This window comes from Polyodon spathula, chromosome 8 (genome assembly GCF_017654505.1).
Source record: "Polyodon spathula isolate WHYD16114869_AA chromosome 8, ASM1765450v1, whole genome shotgun sequence".
NCBI lineage: Eukaryota > Metazoa > Chordata > Actinopteri > Acipenseriformes > Polyodontidae > Polyodon > Polyodon spathula.
In genome coordinates, this window is record NC_054541.1 from 30,784,705 (window position 1) to 30,807,561 (window position 22,857).

The window sequence follows — 22,857 nt, forward strand, 5'->3', positions numbered from 1 at the left end:
TATTGGATTTGTACCTCATAGTACGTGCTGGATTGTTGGTGTCAGTAGTAGATATTTTGCATAACTATACTGACATACGTTTAGCCACTGGCATGCAGAACTGCTCTTTGAAAAACTCTTAGGTCACTTGCCAAGTTGTTAGTAAGCAATTCTATTTTTAAAATTGTGTTAGCAGTTGCAGTGTTTAAAATGTTAAAGGTAATGGATGCATTTTTTATTGCTTTATTTTAAGTGTAGTACTAAAAAACAACCAATGTTTATCATATTCTTTTCTGTACACATTTTAAGCCTGTCAACAACATCAAGTATAAACACACTACATTGCAAGGTTCAGTATTACCATAGCAAATGGTGATGCATTATTTTAATCAAAGCAGTACAAGTGATTCCTAGGAAACCGCCTTAAATCAGATGTTAGCATTGTGAAAACATTTACAGTACAGTCAGTAGAACTTGTTTTTATAAAAGGACAATGTAAAACAATGAGATTTGGGAAAGCAGTTCTGAAAATGTAGCCATTCTTAGCTCAACCAATCTGATGCCTGAAAAAGAAGGTCCCCGTGACCTTAATTCTAAAACCCTCAATAAATTATGCTAAAGAAATAGCCGCACTTGGATGAAGATAAGAAATGTAAGCATGAGCCTACACTATATCCCTGTCATGGGGGTGAGATGCATTCCCATAGAGATAATAACAGTAATCATATTTCACAGCGCCTGCTGTTAAATAACTTAAATGGCAAATGCTGGTTACCAGTGTAAGCTTACTCGGAGTTGTTAAGGAAGAACTGAACGTGTAAAAAGGTGAGAGACTGAACAGTGTAAAAGTTCAAAGTAATTAGTATTGTGGACTCCTACCTTGTTTTCAGAAGTTCGTTGACTTTTTGTTCCAGTTCTATTCTTTTTATTCTCTCTTTATCAAGTTCCTGTTTTAATGTTTCAACATTTGTTTCTTCTCGCAGTTTTCTTAATTCTTCCTCTGCAACAAAAAAAAAAAAAATAATTGTAAAATGCCCGATGCACTAACAACCTATACAAAGGACTTGCATACTGTAATACATTATCTACCAAAAAAAAAACTAAATTGCTCAATTAACACAGTTGCACCAACAGTTTATAAATATTTTTTCATTATCCATTGAAAGTAATACATAATTCTCTCAATTAAAAAGCATAAATCCTTACCTAATCTTGCAAACTAAACATTTTTCAGTATCCTATTCAATTTAATTCTGTGATAAACCAGTGAATTTGGATCATCACATTTATTTTTTAAAAGGACCCTTGAGGTAACATATTTACATAACCATGTTTCAAATCTAAACATTGTTTAATTCTTGAAATAAAATCAAATATTGCTCTGCTCCAATAAGCATTACTTCATATTTCATAGGATTCACAAAGTTATGTTGATCACCACAAAAGTGGGTTGTCTCAAGTTAATTTTGGCGATTATTTTAAAAAGATAATCTAGTTATGTATTGATAAGGTGTTCATTAAAAGCATTGGTAATAACATGGTTTCCAAATTTTGATTACACTGTGTAACAAAAAAAAAAAAAAAAATATTCTGTTCCTGGGTAGTAAGTGTTATTTCCTAATTGCTTATGCCTCAAAAGTATAGAAAATGGCTATTATTCCCCACAAACTTTGCTTTTGTGACCAGGACAGTGATATTTCAAGATATCACTATTTCCAATGGGAAAATGGGTAAATGTGTGTCTTTTTGTTCACATAAAGTCAGAAAAAAACAACATATGAATCCAAATTAACATGTGTTTATACTAAAGTAATACAAAGATGACTACAAAAGATTTAGAAGCAAGTAGTTTTTCGAGATTTACAATTATATTGTAAAAAACGTGGATGAGGGACACAGTAAACAGGCTTTTGTGGAAGAATCTTGGGGAGGCCTTCATCTAGCAGTGAATTGTAAAAGGCTGATGATGAGATAGATAGAAACCACAAACAATGTAATATTGGGTGACTAAGGCAATGCCATTTTTATAATTGCGATGATCTTTGCCATAGATTATTTTTGGATCCTGCTGGACCATGTACATTGAAGTTGTTCCGATTGGCTAATTCCCTAATTACTGAACAACAAAATCACAAAAAAGAATTATCAAATTATTATATCCCAAAAATGAAAAGTTATGCCACCTTTGTTGTAGCTTATTAGGACCTAAAATGTCTATCTCAACTTGTCGGTGACTTATAAAATCAGCAAGACTGTAACACGTTAAAAATTCAAACAATTCTAAGCTTCAAAAAGACTCTGCTGTTTTCAAATGGGTCCATAATGAACTGGTGTTGAACCCCAGGCGATTCAGGTTTGACGCAGTGTAATTACAGTAGAGTAGTAGTCCCTTGATTGCATTGTTTTTTTTATTTTTTTTTTAGCTGGAGGGGCAGAAGCACTGGTAAACTGACTTGACCAAGGCCGTAGAGTAATTTGCATGATTCTATTTGTGTTGAGTCCTTCTAGTTCCGAGACCTTTCCTAGAGCTTTTGCAGCATAATGTAACAGCAGAATTATGGCATTTTCTGCAGGTTTTTGTACAGTTATTGAAAAATGCTATATGGGTTTCGGTTTATTTCAAGCGTTCCAAGTTACAATTATACCCCAGCTACTGTTCATATTAAAATTGAGAAAACAAAATGAAAATACCAACTAAACATCTTGGGTTTGAGTTTTATCAGAAATCTATTATTTCACTGAGCACCTCATGCATCAGTCACATATGTAGATACAGTAAACATGACAAATAAGAGTTAGCACAGTTTCCAAATAGTAATACAAAAAAAACAACAACAAAAATCCTGTTGATTAAAAATGCGCAATTGCGTACCTAATTACTTGCTGAAATATCTCCAAAACTGAGGATTTACTGCAGATTTAACAAGCTTAAGACTTATAGCCTAGAAATGAACTCTTGTTGTTATTGATTGCTCCTAAACCAATGTCTAAAGGGAACAAGACACAGTCGATTCAGTCAGCTGACATGTATTTTACCCAGGGGAGACTTTTCACCGCAGGTGACATGCACAGTTCTTAGATTACAAAAAACAGAAAGAAACTTAATTAAAAGTAGAAACTAGAAATGTTTTGTCCAGGAGGTGTAATGTTAGAGGAACGGCATATCTAATGAAATAAGAGATAGAAAACAGTTATGTACCAGCTTAAAAACAGTGGACTCTAATCACAAAACATCAAGGACTGTTTTAACTAATATTTTGCTATGGACTTATTTAAAAAAAACTGTTGGAGGAGAGCGGTTATGTGTTTATTCTCATTTTTGTCAGTTTACTTACAGTCCTTAAAAGCTTTGTGAATTGGGCCCAGTATTGTACCTCAAAGCATGTGGACTACATCAGTGATATGACTAGATGTTAAAACAATGCGGCAGTGAAATGGCTAATATTTACATGCCAACACTCGTAACCAAACTTAATTGAAAGAAAAAAATAGAATACAGCTGTGTACTCATTAATAAGACAATGCTATTGTTGAGTGTTTCTAACAGTTGACAAAAGGTTTCATAAACTACCAGCTTGATTTAGTAATTAGTGTTAAACCCTTCACAGTTCCATAAAACAGTCCTTAAAGCTTCATGACTGTTCTCTACAGCCCATAAACAAAACAAAACAAAAAGATGTGGCATGGTCTCTAAGGGAACGCTTGATAAACATACCGCAGCTTTCAAAAAGGTTTGAAATGTAACATTAGTAAGCACATATTGTTAAAGAAACAATTGTAGAAATAGAATAAAATATTTTTATAAAAACTGACATTTACCAAGGTGATTTATTTTTGCAATGAGTAACAATGATGAATGTGGCCCCATGGGATAGCTCTTTGCTTTAACAGCAAATGAAAAACAGGATTTCTTGTTTGCTCAAGCAAGGTCCAAGGCCAGGACACCAATATCTTACTGTACAGATAAATGTGTGAAAATACATCTGGTACAAGGCGCTATTCCTGTTTTATATTATTGCATCAGCTTCATTCAAGCAACATTTAGGACATGCAAAAGATTGTCAATACTGTAACATGCATCCCCACCATGACCCTACATTTAAAATTAGAGCCATCGGTGCGATGAAAAAGTTGATGGCGATGACATACTGTATACCAGTATTTACAGAATAGTACAGAATAATTACTATGTTTCAGGAGGATTTCATTATCCAGATATATGCAAAAATGTAGGATGGATGAACAGACAGGAAGGTACCCCCCATGTGTTCCTTGAATCTAATACTGTAAAAAGTATCAATCACACCTATAAAACCTATTTTGCTCCAGAAATGTTGGTGACCTGTTGCACTGGTAGTGGTATATTACTTAATTTTATGTACAGCACTATTTGTGCCAAAAATGTTTAGTTTTTTATTCCCCATGCATGAAAAACGCATAATACTTATGTTAAATAACCTTAATACTAAGTTTCATGACAACTGGATGAGCGGTTCACCAGATATTTGCAAAAGTGTGTCACACAGATCCGACAGGTATATGGACATGGAGAAACCCCACTACGTCTACAGAATCTGCAATAACATTTGCTAACTAGAAAAGCAGTTCTCCAGAAAAAGAGAAATCTGTGAAGTCAGACATATGTACATTTGACCGCCTTCACTACCATATATCCCCTTCTCGGAGGATTTCATACCCAGCCAGGGATTATAACAGAGTAAAGGATGGCTATGGAACACACTGGGATCATTTTCAGTTATCCCATGGTCTGCACCTCTGGAGACCTGGGCTGCGTTCAATAGGTGCTCTGCTGTGGCGCTATGCAACGTAAGTTAGCTCTTATTGAACTGTGTGTTATGCAGAGAGAACGTTCAAGATGGCAGAAAATACAGCACTAGCGTTGTTTTTGGATGAACAGGGAAGATTGTGTAAAAAATCTGCTGTTTAATGCCTCTATTACACTAGTATCGAGAGCCAACACCATGGCATTAGCGGCAGTAAATTCAAATACATGCAAGAGTCCTGTACGGACTGAAAACTACATTGAGAGCATTGTTCCTCAGTACTGTAATTGTTGCATGTTTTATTTACAGGTGGCTACAGTGCAGTTTATGCTTGCAATTAAGACATTTCTATTGTATGTAAGTGTTGTTGTACCGCAAAATAAAAAATAAAAATAAATAAATGTATTTTTTTCAACAATTATTCAACTTGGTACTGTTTTAAAGTCTTATAGTACATATATCAATTAATTTTTAATGTGCTCTTGGTTACATAGAAAATTAACACTGCAAAAGCACCTAAGTTCTTATTCTAAACATCCCCTTTCTGCCACGAAAAAAGGTTATGTTTTCGGTGTAGACTATACTGCTGTGTTTTTTCAGCTAAGACACACTGTGAAGCCTAATCTTCCAGAAATAGCAAAACTATTAGCAAAAAAACCCAAAAAACAGCGTTACATATAGTTCACCTTTAACACAGCACGATTGGTCCATTATGTGTCTTTCTAAATGCAGTTAAGAAAATATTCCTTAATGCGAGGCCGACCGAACAAACAATAACAATATGAGCATTTCAAACGTTGCGTGCGATGCTGCAGATTCACTTTGTTTAAAAGGAATAATAACCGAACAATTACGCTGTTAATTTAAATAAAACGGAGTAAAGGATGGCTATGGAACACACTGGGATCATTTTCAGTTATCCCATGGTCTGCACCTCTGGAGACCTGGGCTGCGTTCAATAGGCAGAGTGCTCTGCTGTGGCACTATGCAACGTAAGTTAGCTCTTATTGAACTGTGTGTTACGCAGAGAGAACGTTCAAGATGGCAGAAAATACAGCACTAGCGTTGTTTTTGGATGAACAGGGAAGATTGTGTAAAAAATCTGCTGTTTAATGCCTCTATTACACTAGTATCGAGAGCCAACACCATGGCATTAGCGGCAGTAAATTCAAATACATGCAAAAGCACCTAAGTTCTTATTCTAAACATCCCCTTTCTGCCACCAAAAAAGGTTATGTTTTCGGTGTAGACTATACTGCTGTGTTTTTTCAGCTAAGACACACTGTGAAGCCTAATCTTCCAGAAATAGCAAAACTATTAGCAAAAAAACCCAAAAAACAGCGTTACATATAGTTCACCTTTAACACAGCACGATTCGTCCATTATGTGTCTTTCTAAATGCAGTTAAGAAAATACTCCTTAATGCGAGGCCGACCGAACAAACAATAACAATATGAGCATTTCAAACGTTGCGTGCGATGCTGCAGATTCACTTTGTTTAAAAGGAATAATAACCGAACAATTACGCTGTTAATTTAAATATAACAGAGTAAAGGATGGCTATGGAACACACTGGGATCATTTTCAGTTATCCCATGGTCTGCACCTCTGGAGACCTGGGCTGCGTTCAATATGTTTTCGGTGTAGACTATACTGCTGTGTTTTTTCAGCTAAGACACACTGTGAAGCCTAATCTTCCAGAAATAGCAAAACTATTAGCAAAAAAACCCAAAAAACTACTTATTTTATTTATTTATTTATTTATTTTTTAACGATAAAGAATGCACACAGATATGACAAAAAATCCAATATGTGGGGGAATTACATCATAGTCGTCGCACTGGTATTGTACTTGTACCTCCGCCATTTTGAAACGCCCACCAAGTAACTCCTCAGAACGTTAGCTAACGTTATCAAAGCTCTCACGGCGTGCAGGTCGTTCAATAGAAAGCGGCACGTAACGCTCTGGAGCGCTCTGCCTATCGAACACACCCCTGGGTTCAAATTCAACCCTCAGGAGGGCATTTAGTCTCAGGCTAGGATTCAACTTTAATAATGGAAGCTTTTTGTCAATATTAGGAGTAACTTTATCAACACATGTATTGTAATTTAGTACTCCTTACTAGCGGGCTTCACGGGTCTACACGGACCTGAGGACCCGGGTCCGATTTAGTTTACTCAGTAATACCAAACTGTCGATTACTATTAAAGAGGCTCTCTTTGGTAATAAAAAATTGCATGGATTGGCTTCCCCCAGTAGCACATGACATGGCTTGCAGAGCGCAGCAGCAATCAGATAATGTATTTCTTTGTATCTTTTACACAAACATATTATGCATTTAATTTTACAATCCTCTGTGTAGGTTCATGGAATAAACACTGTCTGTAGTTCAGCCAGATTTACAGGTAGACTGGAAAAAAAACTGCTTTAATACTATAACTAGCCAGTGCATATACTAAACTGAGGAAAGGAAAAGCGTTACACTGTTTTTTCAGACTGCGTCGGATCTGGGTCTAATAAGAATTTTACATCGGGTTGGGTCGGGTAAATAATTGTCGGTTCGTGGTTGGGTCAGTTGACTCATTTGGACCTGTGAAGACCTCTACTCCTTACTAACGATTTAAGGATAGGGGCTCCCAAGTGGCGCATTGGGTAAAGGCTAAAATATAGGTAAAATATTGTTCCATTCTCACTTAAGCAAGCAATTACAGTAATGTGTGCAAATGTTCTGGGAGACTCAATGTCTTGAATTTTACAGGATAATAAAAAGTAAACTGTTCAAGAGAATCACAGAATCTGCGAAACATGATTGTGTTGTTTTGATAACTGAACCGTAACACAAGGAGGTTTGAGTAAAACCAGCAGACACACTGTCAAAATGAAATAACAAGTTTACTGTGATTTGCCGTTTAACTTTGTCTGAACTTTAAAATGACCATATTCTGTAACACTTGCCTGTATATACTGTACAGTGAACAATAATACAAACAAAAGGATGGTGTTGAGAATTAAGGTCACTGATGGTTTGTGTTCATTTTTAAAGCTTATGAAAATACAAATTTGAAAAGGACTACACTGCTGCTGTCGTATGTATAATTTACAAGTATGCTCCTCGTTGTTCAACATAGCACTCTTAATTGCAGTGTTTTTAAAAATGAAGATGCAAAACTCAAGGTGCACTGCAGTCAATCTTTCCAGCTGCCACAGGCTTTACTAGAACAATAATAAAAGGTACCATTTTGTAATTGTTGCACAGCAGTAGACTTCTATTTACTTCTATTTGGGCTAATCAAAGTATGTGACATTCTACAGGCTATTCCATTAGCTTTCTAAATAGCACGATGACTGTGCTGGCAAGCTAAATTGTAGTTAAGGAGGTTAGGTGGTTAAGTGCACACATTGTACACACAAGCCTGCAACTTTCTGTCCTTCAATAAAGTTCCATTTGCTTTTTTCATTATTGTTAGCTATGGTATTGTGTTAAATGATTTAGGAACAAGTGAACATGACACCCCGGCAATTCATTATTTTGTGTGCCTTTTATGTCCCTATCACCACTTATGTAGCATGACATAAGGAAATAAAAGCTAGCGTAATTCAAGCAAGAAAATGATTCAAGACTAATGTAGAATGATCTACCTATTCAAAACACAGGAACTTTCTAGTAAAGTTTTAAATGTTTCCATCTGAGACCGCTTAGAAACCAAATAGCCATTATGGCATTTTCAAGCACAGTAGGAAAATAAACAATTACTACAACTCTGAGTTTAAATCACAGAAATCCTTTCCTGACCCCAAAGCATTACTCCAGATCAAGCACACTGTTGTATAATTGGTATTGAACTGACTGGCATAATCAGTAAATCCTGGTCACACAGTGTCAATCTGGTTAACATCAGCAGTTAATTTGACTGTGTAGCAAATATTACATACTGTACGTAGTGAATCAAGCCCAATTCCATAAGGTTACTGAAGACAGGAAATTACAGTGGGACAATCGAAAGGCATTGAAAGTCCTGTACACCGAAGACTTTTAATGCTGTAAAGTGATATATACAGGAACAGCTGTATTTAACATTGCAGTGTAACAGTCTACAGTGGAAAAAGACATTCAGTGATTTTGTTTTGTTCTGGCTCACTGATGAGCCAGGGTAATTTACAAGAAAACAATGTATGTGCGTAATGCATATCCACCACCAAGGACAAACATATGAAATAAAAGAGACAGTATCAGGTAAAAGTAGGTCTCTATGACGTACTTCTACAGAAGATCTAGTGATACTCATTTGTATCTACTACTGTAGTTCACTGTAACCCAGGACCTTGTTCCAAACAGGTTTTAATGGCTTCATTTAACATCTATGTTCTATTAAACAATCAAAGACCATACTGGAGCTAGGCACTGGGCAGCTAGGTTTAACATGCAAGGAAATGGCCTGAACATGGTCCTAGACTGGAACGGATCGAAAGACTCACAAGCGAGTATCACTTCTCATAACAAATGTCCATGCATAGATTTATTAAAATCAAACAAAGGATTCCAAAGACATAACCTTCAACAGCTCAGCCCACCTACTGTGAAAAAGTAGGAATAACTTCTTAAAAATGACCAAGCAGGATGACTCAAAACCAAGCAAGCAGTTCTGAAGAAATAGTGAGAACCCAAGGAAAAGGAGGTCACAGTACCTCGATTCGGACTCAAGAACGTACTTACAGGGCTGTATCTGCACTATACTGTAGACCTGGTATACCTATACATATTACCGATCTGTAATTTTCCATGATAACAGCTCAAGGGGCTAGGATGTATGGAAAACTAGTCACAATATAACACATGTCCCTTACATGGTGTTCTGAAAACTGTAAAATCACTACAGATATATCTTTGACAACTGAGCAGACAACTCTGGCAAATTTAAACAAACAACCACCTCTTTGAAGCAGACCTAAATTACATGCCGCTGTTAAATACCTTCCGATTCCATCTCCATGAATTGTAAGATCCGGGCCACTGCCCTCTTGTCTGCCCACAACCGATCCCTGTCAGTTCTGAACATTTTCTTTTTAGCTCCTAGGCATGGTGTGTTATGCTGAATGAAATACCACTGCCCTCCACCCAGTTATTCAGCACTAACCAACTTCTTTTATTCCTGCTTAAAAAGTTCTGCCACAAAGGTTGGCACAACATAAGGCGAACGGGAATGTCACTCAATAGTGCAAGTCACAGCCAGGTCCTTGAAAATGAAAAACAAAAGTCTGCAGAATTAGAACTAAGCTGAGCCTTTCTGAATACAAAGTTCAATAAATGTTAAATCCAAAAAAAAATAATCTGGTACTAACAACCACACTAATAACAACAAAGGCTTAAGGAGCCTAATAGCCAAATAGTTCCCATAAATCTCACATTTTACTAAATTGAACTAAAAGATACACACACTATGTTTAAACAAGCACTGTATTAATTTGAATTAATGCAGTGTGTTTATTTTAAATTGCTAAAAACAGCTGCAGCATTTATTCAAGGGTGGTGGTAATGAGAAGTACTTCAGTTTCTGAACTGTGCCATTTTTTACTGTGGTTTTTAGGGTATTTGAGGGAGGCGTATATTGAAGTTTACTTCTGCAGATACAGCTTGATCAGGATGGAGAAGAAGTCCTAGAACCTAGCTTTTAAGCAAAGTTGTTGATCAGAAAGGGAAAAAAATGTACATGTTTTATTATTGAGAGTGCGGAGGGAGGTGTCTATTACAAAACTGATATCTAAGTGCGGTGCTTATTCAAGGGCGGAGGCAATTAAAAAATGGTGAAATGCCTTTTGCACTCTTCCATTCTGCACTTCCTGTAAAAGGCATATCCAAGTTGCTTCTCAGAAGCATTTATTCTGTTAAAAGAAAATATATTACACACATGCGCAATTATGTCGCAGGAGTTGGTTTTAGTTTATAAATGGGTGCGTCTGCAGGCTGTAGCAGGCATATAAAACGTTCCAAAATTATACAAATACTGGGGTGAGCATCTATGTTTCATCGTTTTAATGAATATGTTGGGTTTTTTTGGCAGCAAAAGAAACACACCTACAAAATAAACCTAATAAGATAAGAAACATTACAGAACAGGCAGATTTTGTATACTGCCAAACCTGCAGATTACAGAAAGATTTTCTGTGAAATTCTACTCTTATTTTATAACACAAGAACTGTAATACCATTGGATGAACAGCTTTGTTGAAGCTATAAAATGATGCTGGTGGACAATTAAGAAATTAATTCAGTATTCAAATTATTTTGCATGCACATGAAACTATTAAATTGCCCTGCATGTCAGTAGCAACGTCTCAACCCATCTAGTTGTGGTTTGCCACATCCTGCATTTGAAATCATTCATATACAGTAGTAATTATAAAATAAATAAAATGTGATTTTTAGGCCTAACCGGATCTCAAGTTACCATTCCTGGTCAAAAATAATACATAAATAAATAACTAAATAAAGTAAGCTAGGTGCTAAATAGCGAAAGGAGAAGTCTCTGGACGGGCTGGCCTGACAGTTCGTTTCCAAGGTTGGGAAGTCGGTCAGCCTGGATGGAAGAGAGACTCTGTTGCAGGAACGTATTAACCTGGAAGGTAAATGAGGTAGGAGCTGCAAGCAATAGATGCAGCTGGAATTGTTTACCAAGGGGTTATGCGGGAGAGCATAAGAGGGGCCAGAGAAACACTAACCATTTCCTTCACTCGGTTTTGGGTTAGAAACTGAAAGGACCGTGAGAGACGCAGAGAAAGAGTATTGGAAATATTCATTGAGTGTTTTTTGTTTGTTTGTCCGTGTCTGTTTTATGATTATAGCACTAGACGGCTAAACACTGCACTTCAGTCATGATTAACATTGTTAGCACTGTCGTTCACAAATAAATAAAGCACATATTATATTGTACTGCACCACAAGCACTGAGAGCACTCACTTTGGACTGGTGATCGTGTGTGTGTCCAATTGTGTGTGTTTAAGTACTGTGCGTATTATCTATGGGGCTGCAACCCTTTTTCAATACTGTGCAGTACACATGGTTGTGTATTGCAAGCTCGTTATTTACTGTCTGGTCATCAGACCCTTGGATTATAAACAAATAATAAACAAACCATTTGACATGTACTTTCTTGTCAGGTGGTTTCTCTGGATTATTGCACCAGCACCACACCTGCTATACACCTGTTCACTATCAGCAGCCACTTTGCCACATTAGCTATGGATCAAAACAATTAGCATGTTTCTTTATAACGCCACAAAACATTTGCACATTACGTGCATGGTTAACCAAGCTTGTCTAATCTGCATCAAACTGGTAACTACAGAGATAACATGCCACAATGAAAGACAGGGAGATTATCCTTCATTATGTGTCATTTATAATTGGAAAGATTGTGCATTTACGAAGACTACAGGAAGCACTACGTGTTAAAACAAAAATCCTCAGCTAAAAGAAAACCATTTTTGTACATCTATGTATGTCAGCTTCTGTCTCAATGGCTGATTAACCTTTTTATGAATTTAACCAGAGATCTATCTAGGAGTATAAAGTATGTGCAAGTCAACTTGATAGATTTCTTCCTGAACCTTCTAACATCTTTCATCTTGGCATGCAGTGACATTAAGTCATCTAGGACTCTGAAAAAAAGCCTTTTGCTATGTGCTAGAACAGCTCATTCAACTGGGAGCTGGAAGAAATGCAGTACGATAATGGGATCAAAAATAATATCCTACTGCAGATTTGTTAAAGTGAAAGATGAAATAGCTGCGCGTCCGGCATTATAAAAGCAGTACATTTTTGGAACAATGTTAGGCCAGGCTTCTTTTAAAAGAGCAACGTATATATTGTGCAACTGCCCTTTTCCATAATGAAGAAGTCAAAAAGATAATCCGTATGGTTAAATTAAATTATGACCCATAAAAAAATACTGATGGTGCATAAACAAGGCAAAGTGTTTTTTGCCTGCACTGTTTGGAAGTTAACCAGTTGTTTAAAAAGCAGCATCACTGCAGAGAAATGGATCCAGTTCTCCATCAAGGTAAAAACCAGGGGGTCAGCTTGGAAGGTCACATTGCTGTGAAAGTCCAGACGTAAAAAAATTCCAAATTTAATACCAGACAAGGAAGTACCCACAGTATGTTGAAATACTGCTGTAAATTAGCAAATATGAAAAAATGGCACTGATAACAGGACAGCAGTTTCAGTGTTCTGAGGTTGGTAAAACAATCCAGATAATACAGTATTTTACATAATATAAACCTATTATTAGGCAGTCAACTAACCACTTAACAAAACATAAGGGATATTTACAGGAAACTGCATATAACAGTACAAAATATAGGACATTTTTATTGTTGTCTTTCAAAATCTATGTAATCCTGTATGGTCCTTTTTAGCACCAAGCGCTCAAATAGCAACTTGAAAGGCAACATGCATTTCCTGCCTCGCCTTTTTACTGGAATTTACACAGAAACAGTTTACAAAAAATAAATCAAAAAGGACATGTCCGTACATGCAGTGCAGACATCATCATTCAGTGTATCATGCACTTATTTGAAAAACAATGGTTTTATCACATATAAGAACACTCATCTATAACTTAACTCATGAATTTAGTTATACATTGCAAGCAAAAAAATTAGATTTTGTCATTGAGCTTCAAATTAGAGATCATCATGTTTAAAAGTATTACTAGTGAATAACTAACCAATACAATAAAAATATTGCTTTGAGGAACAGCTTACCTAAACCAGTGTTTAAGGACACTACACTAATTAAACCAGTAACTTGTCAAGCTATTTTCAGGGGTGTCAGTATTAGCAATGGCAAAGAAAAAGCATACTACAGAAGATGTCAAGTAGGAAGAACACATATGAAAAACATTTTACACACACACACATATATATATATATATATATATATATATATATATATATATATATATATATATATATATATATATATATATATATATATATATATATATACACACATATATACATACACACACACACACACACACACAGCGCCTTGCAAAAGTATTCAGACCCCTGACCAATTCTCTCATATTACCGAATTACAAAATGTACATTGAAATTTCGTTCTGTTTGATATTTTATTTTTAAACACTGAAACTCAGAATCAATTATTGTAAGGTGACATTGGTTTTATGTTGGGAAATATTTAAGAAAAATAAAAAACTGAAATATCTTGCTTGCATAAGTATTCAACCCCTGTGCTGTGGAAGCTCCCAGTTTGCACCGATGAAAGAAATTGCCCTAACGAGGACACAATTACCTTACCATTGGCCTCCACCTGTGAACCATTAAAAGTTCCTGTCACATTTTCTGGATAAAAACCCCACTGTTGAAGGATCATTGGTAAGGCTGTGAATCTGAAGGAAAATGAAGACCAAAGAGCATTCTACAGAAGTTAGAGATAAAGTAATACAAATGCATAGATTAGGGAAAGGGTACAAAATAGCATCCAAGTGGCCCAGTCAAAGTCCTGATCTCAATCTCATTGAGAATATGTGGCACTATTTCAAAATTGCGATCCACAAGTGTCATCCAACCAACCTGAACAATATGGAGCAAATCTGCCAAGAAAAATGGGCCAAAATCACTCCGACACTGTGTGCAAAGCTGGTACGTACTTACCCCAAAAGATTTAAAGCTGTTATTGCAGCAAAAGGTGGCTCTACCAAATATTAATGTGTGGGGGTTGAATACTTATGCATTATTTCAGTTTTTTATTTTTCTTCAAAATATCTCCCAACATAAAACCAATGTCACCTTATAATAATTGATATTGCGTTTCAGTGTTCTAAAAAAAAATACCGAACAGAATGAAATTTCAATGTACCATTTGTAATTCAGTAATATGAGAGAATTGGTCAGGGGTCTGAATACTTTTGCAAGGCACTGATTATATATATATATAAAAAAGCGAAATATATCCCATGGCAATCACTTTCAAATCTCTTATTTGCCCATTTCTATCGAAACCACTGTGCTTAACCAACACCTACCCTTTTACAGAGCAAGATCATAGGCTTGACTAATGTCCTGCCTGGTCCATCCAATCCATGACACCTCTTTTTGGTGCCTAATTCTAACAGTGGCAAACTGTGGTGGTTTTGTGATGTGTATTAAGCAGAATCTGCATGAAAGCTGTACTGTTTCATTATGAATATAAATGTTACATCATTTATAAAGGGGTATGGGTCATGCCATGTGAAGTGGTATACTTTTTTTTTTTTTTTTTTTTTAGCAAAACAGTGGACTTCCAACAGGGGTTTGCTTTAAACCAAAAATGTGTACTGTGACTGCCAATGTCATCACAATTGACCATAAAGGGTACTAATCAACATTCTACTCCAAACAGTTCATTAGACAGGCCCAGACTGAGGGCCATTGTTAGAGGAATAATTCCAAACACCAGGTTTGTCATGGACGGTAACAATGATTTCGCAAGCAAATTCCAGTCCAGTTACAGTACTTGACCCAATCTTAACGACAATACATTAGTTTTATTTGTTTTAATTAAACCTGTTAAGAATGTATTTATTCCTAAAATATAAGGCCATGTGTGGCATACTGCCCTGCCCTTTGGTGAACAATCAAACTCTTGCTCAAGCTGAAAATCATCTGACACCGATTTATATGCCTGTGTATAATTAACAGAGGGCAAGGCAATGAACAACAAGAGAAGGTCTCCAATAGGCCAAAGTTCCTACTGTTCCAAATGAGCCCAAGATGACAAGCTAAAATAAAACCATGTGGATGCATTTAGAGAGGTTCTACATTTAAAGTCCATTGTTGTCACTATCAAGAACTGATTGTAAAAAACTGGTTATTATATATACACAAATGGTCCAGCATGTACAGTGACTAAATCTTTGTGGCTGCTTAACCCTTTCATGCATGGTAAACGCATATTGGGATGGATTTAAAAAAAAAAAAAAAAACATCAAGTGAAGTTGGCAATTAGTGAGTGCAATAAATTGCGTTAGAAATTGATAGATTAGTGGGGTCCCAGAGTGGCTCATCCAGTTAAAGCGCTGCCGCTGGGAGTGCAGGACGAGTCACACAGCTTGGACTGTACCAGTTCGCGTCCAGGCTGTGTAACGAGGCCGAACTTTGCTGGGGACCCCCGACGGGGGCGTCGCATTGGCTCTGACGGGATCGGAAACCGGCAGGGATTGCTTCTCCTCATTGTGCAACAGCATAGCCTACTGGCCAGACACTCAGCACATTCAGAGTGGATAAGAGGCAGGGCTGGTCTCTGTTCCCTGTGATCGGTAGCCCGCCCACCTCTGCTATGGATTGCTTGGCGTAAAAGCAATTCTGGCTTTATGCATTTGAGATGCTCACACACCCTCAGAACGTCTGTGCTGTGTGGGGACTCAGTGCAGTGAGGAAAAAAAACATAATTGGACATTTCAAACTGAGGGGAAATAAATAAAAATAATAAAAATTGGTCACTTAAAAAAAAAAAAAAAAAAAAAAAAGGAAATGGATAGATTAATTTGCTACACAAAGTAATGGTTGAGGGGACCAGCACGTATTTACATTTACTGGATCCGAGGACGACCCAAGTCACAGTGCTTTATTTGTCAGGAGGAGGTTTTGTCAAACAAAACTCTTAAACCTGCCAAACTGAGATGCCATTAACGCTTTGCGGTCCTATGCCGGACCAGGTCTGACATCATCAAAAAAGACGTCAAGCACAGGTCTCTAGTCGTTTTTTCTCCGGAAAAAGCAGAGAAAACCTTTCAATGGCTGAGTGAGATGGATAGGAGCAGAATTTAAAAAAAAAAAAAAAAAAAGGACTTATCTGAGCAATACAGTAGCCCCATGCAGCACATCCAGTGCTCATAGAATGTCACAGACATTTGCAGAGCTTTTTGAGATGTCATAGTATTGAGGAATTTGGTGATAAAACGAGTGATCAGGAGAGGATTTATCAGTATGCATGTCTATAAAGATGTATGTGAAAAATACAGCGAACAGGGGGTGGGGCTTGGCTGAAGATACAGTACTGATGTCATTTTGCCATGCACTGCCTATTCAACCTGTTTTACTCTGAAAAAATTAAAACAGCGTGTGTAAAATGAACAGTGTGTGCGAAAACAGACGGGACCTGACGTGCCTGACAAGCGCAGAAATAAATTGACTGCAAAGGGTTAATCTACAATGCATTCAGAAAGTCAAAAAAATAAACAATTTTAAACAAAACAAACAGGAACTTTGCCATCAGCAACTTTCAATGTGCAAAATGACAACATTCCTTGCTGACCTGGTAGTGAAGATTAAACCCAGGAATCTCATAAAGTTAGGTACATTATATAAATACTGTACTTTATACATGTACACATAAAAAGTAGTGTCAAAACGCTGATTTGAAAAAATGCATTGCAAGTGGTCCGTGGGAAAAAAGGTGGTCCCTACACTGAAAAACCACTGCACTATGCATTGAAAAGTGCAGTTACTTGCTTTGACCTTCATTTGTGCTCTCCACTTCAAGTTTAACCTGTCTCTGGTAAACGCATTCTAATTAATACAAACGGTTCATTAAAATTGTTGCACCAGTTTAGCAGCTTTGCAAGAGCATTCACATTTGGCAGTACTTAAAACTAGATATGTCCCTGTGCAGCTTTCAAGGCTAAAATCAGGTGAACATGTAGTTTTGAATCATTAACGGAAGTAAGAAACAAAACAAGGATAAGTCAATTTTGTTAAGCTTAATAACTAAGTGAATTAGCAATAGGCTGCAGGATCTGCTGATACTTTGCTGGTATGTCAGGATATGCACACTTCATAAAAAATTAAGATGGTTTAAATAGCGATTAATCAACTACTTACGCAAGAAGTGTTTTTCCAATAAGGCAATTTCCAGATGACCTTTGATCTCGTTTAGTCGGTCCGATTCCGTTCTTTGAAAGTCCTGTAATGCTGATGCCATCACCAGATTCCCTGGACCAGCCTAAACAAACAAAAACATTACAATCAGGGAGGAAGAATGAGGACAAAAAGCCTTGTTGAACGTTGAATTCCAGAAGGTTGTGCATATAAAACATCCCCAAATCCTCAGGGGGGGCCAAAATAATTAAAACCTTTGTAAATCTGCTTCTAGCAAATAAAATGAATCGTTTGTTCAAATGCAAGCATGATTCAATTCTCTGGACAGCACTGTAAAGTAACCACCGCATGTACAGTACACTAAGGAGGAAAGTGCTGACTGCAGGACAAAGAAACTCTGCATCCCACACTGTTACCCTTGAAAGAAGGCAGGGGGTGAATTATAAAAATTCTGCAATCACAAAGGACGTATTCCCCCTTAAAAAAAGATCCTACTTTCATAATTTTAAATCAGTAGCATTTAAAGAGACTGGTGTACCACTGAATCCATTGTTGTGACTCCCAGCTACTTCTCAGTATAATGCACAGCCTCCTTGCTGCTTCAGAATGAAACAGCAGTGCTACGCATCAGGGATATACTGTATGACGGGCAGGGGAAAAACCCAATAGAAATGTTGTAGGGCCATACCATAGAACACATGGTACTTCCTTGCACAAATAACCTCACCAGGCAGGATTTTTTTCCTTTAATTGAAACCTGTAATGCAAGTTTGGCTACAGTATTACAATTGGTTTGTTGTAAAATGAAAGGGAGGTGCACTTCATAGCAGTTGGAAAGAACAACATCTTAAAATTAGGCACCCATCATATGGTTTCTTCTGGAGGTACGGGCAGCAGGGAGCTGCATTCTCTCAAATCATTAGCAAGGAACCAGCACAGCACAAGTCATGCCTTTCAGATTGAAATGAGAAACATTGTGCGTTTTGAATGACTTATTCTAAACATGCCATATTAAGGTACTGCTTTTACTGAATGTTTGTTGTTGGACTACTATATAAAATAAGTTATTATTCTCTACAAAAATAAATTCAGACATTTTGCAGCACATACCCTAAACTATTTTGTTTTATAATGTAAAACATATTTAAGAAAATGTCTTGTCAGCAATTTAATTAAAGAAATTAATCTTGTTTGGAGTTGTCTTAGCTTGTTCCATTTTGCTCCATTTTTTTTAATACTATTTTGTACCGTATTATCACTGTACACCAATACATAATCACCTTCCAGGAACAAGCTGAGGAACATATATATTTATATATATATATATATATATATATATATATATATATATATATATATATATATATATATATATATATATAAAAAACACACACACACACATTTAAAAAAAATATTACAATTAGTTAAAAATAGATTAACAAAATCTATAGAACAGATACAAATCTCATTACCTGTTAGGTTAGCTATTGTAATGGTCAATAGCCTTTAAAAAGGTCCTCAGTTTCAAAACACTTAAAAAATTACCTATAACTTTATAAGGCTTAGCGATTTGTTTCTCACCTGCCATATAAATACCAGTGTATCATTTTGTAGCATAACTGCCTTGAGCTTCTATTCTAAATACATTTTCACATATTGATTTTGTGTGCTCATAAATTGAATACTTTCTAGCTCAATAGCTTTGGCGCTCAGGTTTCCTTTACCATTGTTTAAAAAAGTGTGAAGACTCAATAGAATTACTGGAATTTGTAGGTTTATTACTGGAATTTGTATGTTTACGCCCCTGTGTTTAGATTTGTTCTCTACTATAACAAAGTCATTAGGCCCTCGGTTGTCTCGGAGTGTAATATCAGTTAACGATAAACCCATTGTATTAATACTTTCTGCTCTGTACTTCAATTTTCCAATGCTCTTTAAACGAATAATATTTCTGTATCCCATATTACGCCAGTGGTTATTTTTGTCATTTTCCTAAGTTTTGAGGAATTATTACAGTGGAGGCTTGCAGTTTTTATTGTTTCAATGGTGATACTACTCCAGTTTTCTTCATTTCTACTGTAATCATGTATAAGAAACCTAGCAAATATCTATATTGTTGTATCTTACAGGTTCTGTTTGCAAAGCACTTTTACCTGCCATCTGACACCACAAATGTATTTTCTTATTTTAAATCTGATTGCTAGCTTGTAAATGCATTACAATATAAGCTCCTGATGCCTTTGCTGGTGTCGTATTACCAGATACAGCAGGCCAATTATTTACAGCTGTTAGTCTAGCTTTACAGTACAGAAGTCAACCTATTTGTTTACCTTCTACCATTCCTGCAGTTAGTCTTTCTACTTAATCTGGAAGGGTTTGTGTTTATTTATTTAGTTAGTTATGTTATTCTTTTTTTTTTTGTCCCGAGTCCGAGGTAAGAAGGAAGCTTATCCAATTAGAGAAAGCACACTTAACTAAAGCCCCTTTCACAGTGGCATGCTCTACCTGGGTCAGAACCTACCTGGTCAAGATCCGTTGTCATGCGGGCCGGCTACACGATTTCACACTGCTTTTAATAAAAGCTGGGTTGACCTGGGTGACAGACCCAAGTGCACAATGTGCGTATCAATGTCCTGGAAGCAGCTTGTTACAGATGCTTCCATCCAAGCTTCTCTGGATTTAACTGTCGGCCCAAATGTTGCTTAGAGCAAGTGTTTCTTCATCCCTGCTGCAATCTGTCTCATGCTGTGTCTCAAATCAGCGTGAAGTGAAACCTTCAAGCAGGCATGGCGGTTTGTTATTTCATCAGCTCACAAGCAGCCATTATGCATTTTATTGCTCAACCTGGGTCAAAGAGGGTCCATCCACATCCTGAGGTTGGTTGCTGGGTATGCACAATTGTGACCCGGGTAGCCAGAACCCGGGTCCAAGTGCTAGTGTGAAAGGGGCTTTAGGTTTTCCATACACTTTATTATTACAGTATATTTCATGGAAACATAGCAAAATTGATTTCCTCGTTATTTTTTTTAATCTTCATATAAAAGTTGTTAAAAAAATTGACACAGTCTGCAAAGGAAATTGTGTTATACAGTATATTCACATTACAATGTGGCAGGGAAAACTAATTTTTAGCCCTTTCATTTTTTATTTTTTTTTAAATGTTTCTTTTTTCTTTTTTTTATTGCATCTAAGCCAAATGGATAATGTCAGTTTACTGAAATTACAGTAACACTTAAACCAAATTTAAATTACAGTACAGAAAGCATTATACATGTAAACGTACTGTGCATTTTATTGAAAATACCGTTGTAAATTGTTGTTATTTTTAAAGTCTACACTGCACAAACAGTGTTTAAAAAGCTGTGTGATTAGTTTTTTGAACAGGCTTTTTCTTGCAATTTGTGCTCGCTTTTAAATGAAAAATCAGAACACTGTAGCAAGCCCACAAAGCAGACACCTAGCCTAGTTCAATTTAAATGAAAATGTGTCTGAATGCATTTTTTTTTTTTATATAAACATAAAACCTCTAGGGCCAACACCAATTTAATTGGCTTAACCAGCATTTATGTAAGCACATAAGATAGAGGTATGCAATTAACATAAACCACTGGCAAGGTTAGAACAAACCCACTCAGCACCTTGAAAAAATAAACTGTCAATTTCTCAAAGAATATTCTGATGCAATTTTTTATCAAAATGTAAATCTGGTGTCAGCAATTCAAAAAAGCAAGTCATCACAGAACGAGTACCGGTAATATCTTCTAACCTTCATCAAAATCAGACAAGGCTATATCATAGGAATGCACAAAACAGAACCAGAACTCTTGCAAGTAGGCCACCAATCCCGAGAACAAAAAAAAAAGTGGAATTGCAAAGGAATGCCCACTCCATGTGTAACGGGCAGCAAGGCGTGATATACTGCCACTTCAGATTCTGTCCAGTCCCCTGTTGGCGAGATGAGATGAGGTTAAAAGCTCTAATCCACAGTACAAAACAGCCAGACCTGTCTGCATGTGTCGTTTCAGAGCTTTTAACCTCATCATAATCAGGAACACCAGTGTATCAGACAACAGTGCCTGTTACACATGTTTCTAAAAGATTAGATGAAGGGTTTTCACTATCTAACTAGAGTTGGGACTTTTTGTCTGAAATATCACAATAAAATTACCCTTTAGAGGAACATATGTGTTTTGCGAGGACAAGTTCTTTAGTGACATCATGAAATCTATTAATTTTGTAAGTTTCAGTCTTTGCAATAAAACTGCAGTATTCTAAAGTAAATCAATAATTTACCCATCATGTACTGGTGCCATTTCTGATAAAATATTCCAATAGAGACCAGCTAAACAATCTGTTTCCACCAGGTCAGTAGATTTGACCTAAGGTTACAATGTGTTCCTAATGCCAACATAACTTCTTAGCCACTAGTACAACACATGTGCAGGTCAAGAAAGCCAAAACACACTGCATTAAACTCCTTTATTGGATTCAAAGAACAGGATGGTTTTGTTTACAGAAACTGTCAGGGTTTGGGTGTGTATATACTGTATATACTTAAACTATAGAGCCGTGAAGTATTTTTGTTAAAACCACAACAACTGTGCAGAACTACTCTGGGAAATGTAACTGTGTTAAAACAGGAAAAAATGAAGTCCCCACTGATAATACAGTATCAATGATCACACAAATACTCCAGAGACAGCTCCTATAAGAACAGCACACAGATGCTTTGATACCCCATGCAGCTCTGGTTTTCCACTGATTATATGCACTTTGTTTGAACTGCTATGGGAAATTCAGATGAGGTGCAAATCCAAGGACCCACCTGTGCGCCAAAGCCAATGCATTACTATATGGAACACTAAGACAGAGGTTAACCCTTTAATGCCTAGGACAGGAGTCACTGTATTTCTTTTTGTTATTTATTTGATTTTCACTCTTATTCTCACTCTTTTTTCTTTTAATTAAGAATCTAGAAGCTCTGAATCTTACTGCTTCAATCAGTGTTTGTCACAAACAGAAACTGTCATAATCCGAGGCAGATTTGCCACCACCAGATGGGGAACGTCTAGGAGAACATGCAAGGTAATAAACGTTGTTTAAGCAGCACACAAGTAGATGATTTGCTTTTACTAAATTATTAGTCATGCAATAAAACATACAGTACTTGAAGTTCAAATCATATTATAAAGAGAGAGAGAGAGAGAGAG

General features: G+C 36.5%; 1 protein-coding gene across 2 annotated transcripts in view; it reads right to left on the bottom strand.

Moving 5' to 3' along the window:
* The window catches only part of gramd4a (GRAM domain containing 4a), a 57,249-nt gene that overhangs the window by 21,023 nt on the left and 13,369 nt on the right, over positions 1-22,857 (bottom strand). For both annotated transcript variants that reach the window (XM_041257532.1, XM_041257533.1), the window contains exons 3-4: positions 17,651-17,771; positions 859-979 (exon numbers count right to left, since the gene is read on the bottom strand). In XM_041257532.1, coding sequence (XP_041113466.1) covers positions 859-979; positions 17,651-17,771 — 242 coding nt within the window. The remainder of the gene's footprint in view (positions 1-858; positions 980-17,650; positions 17,772-22,857) is intronic.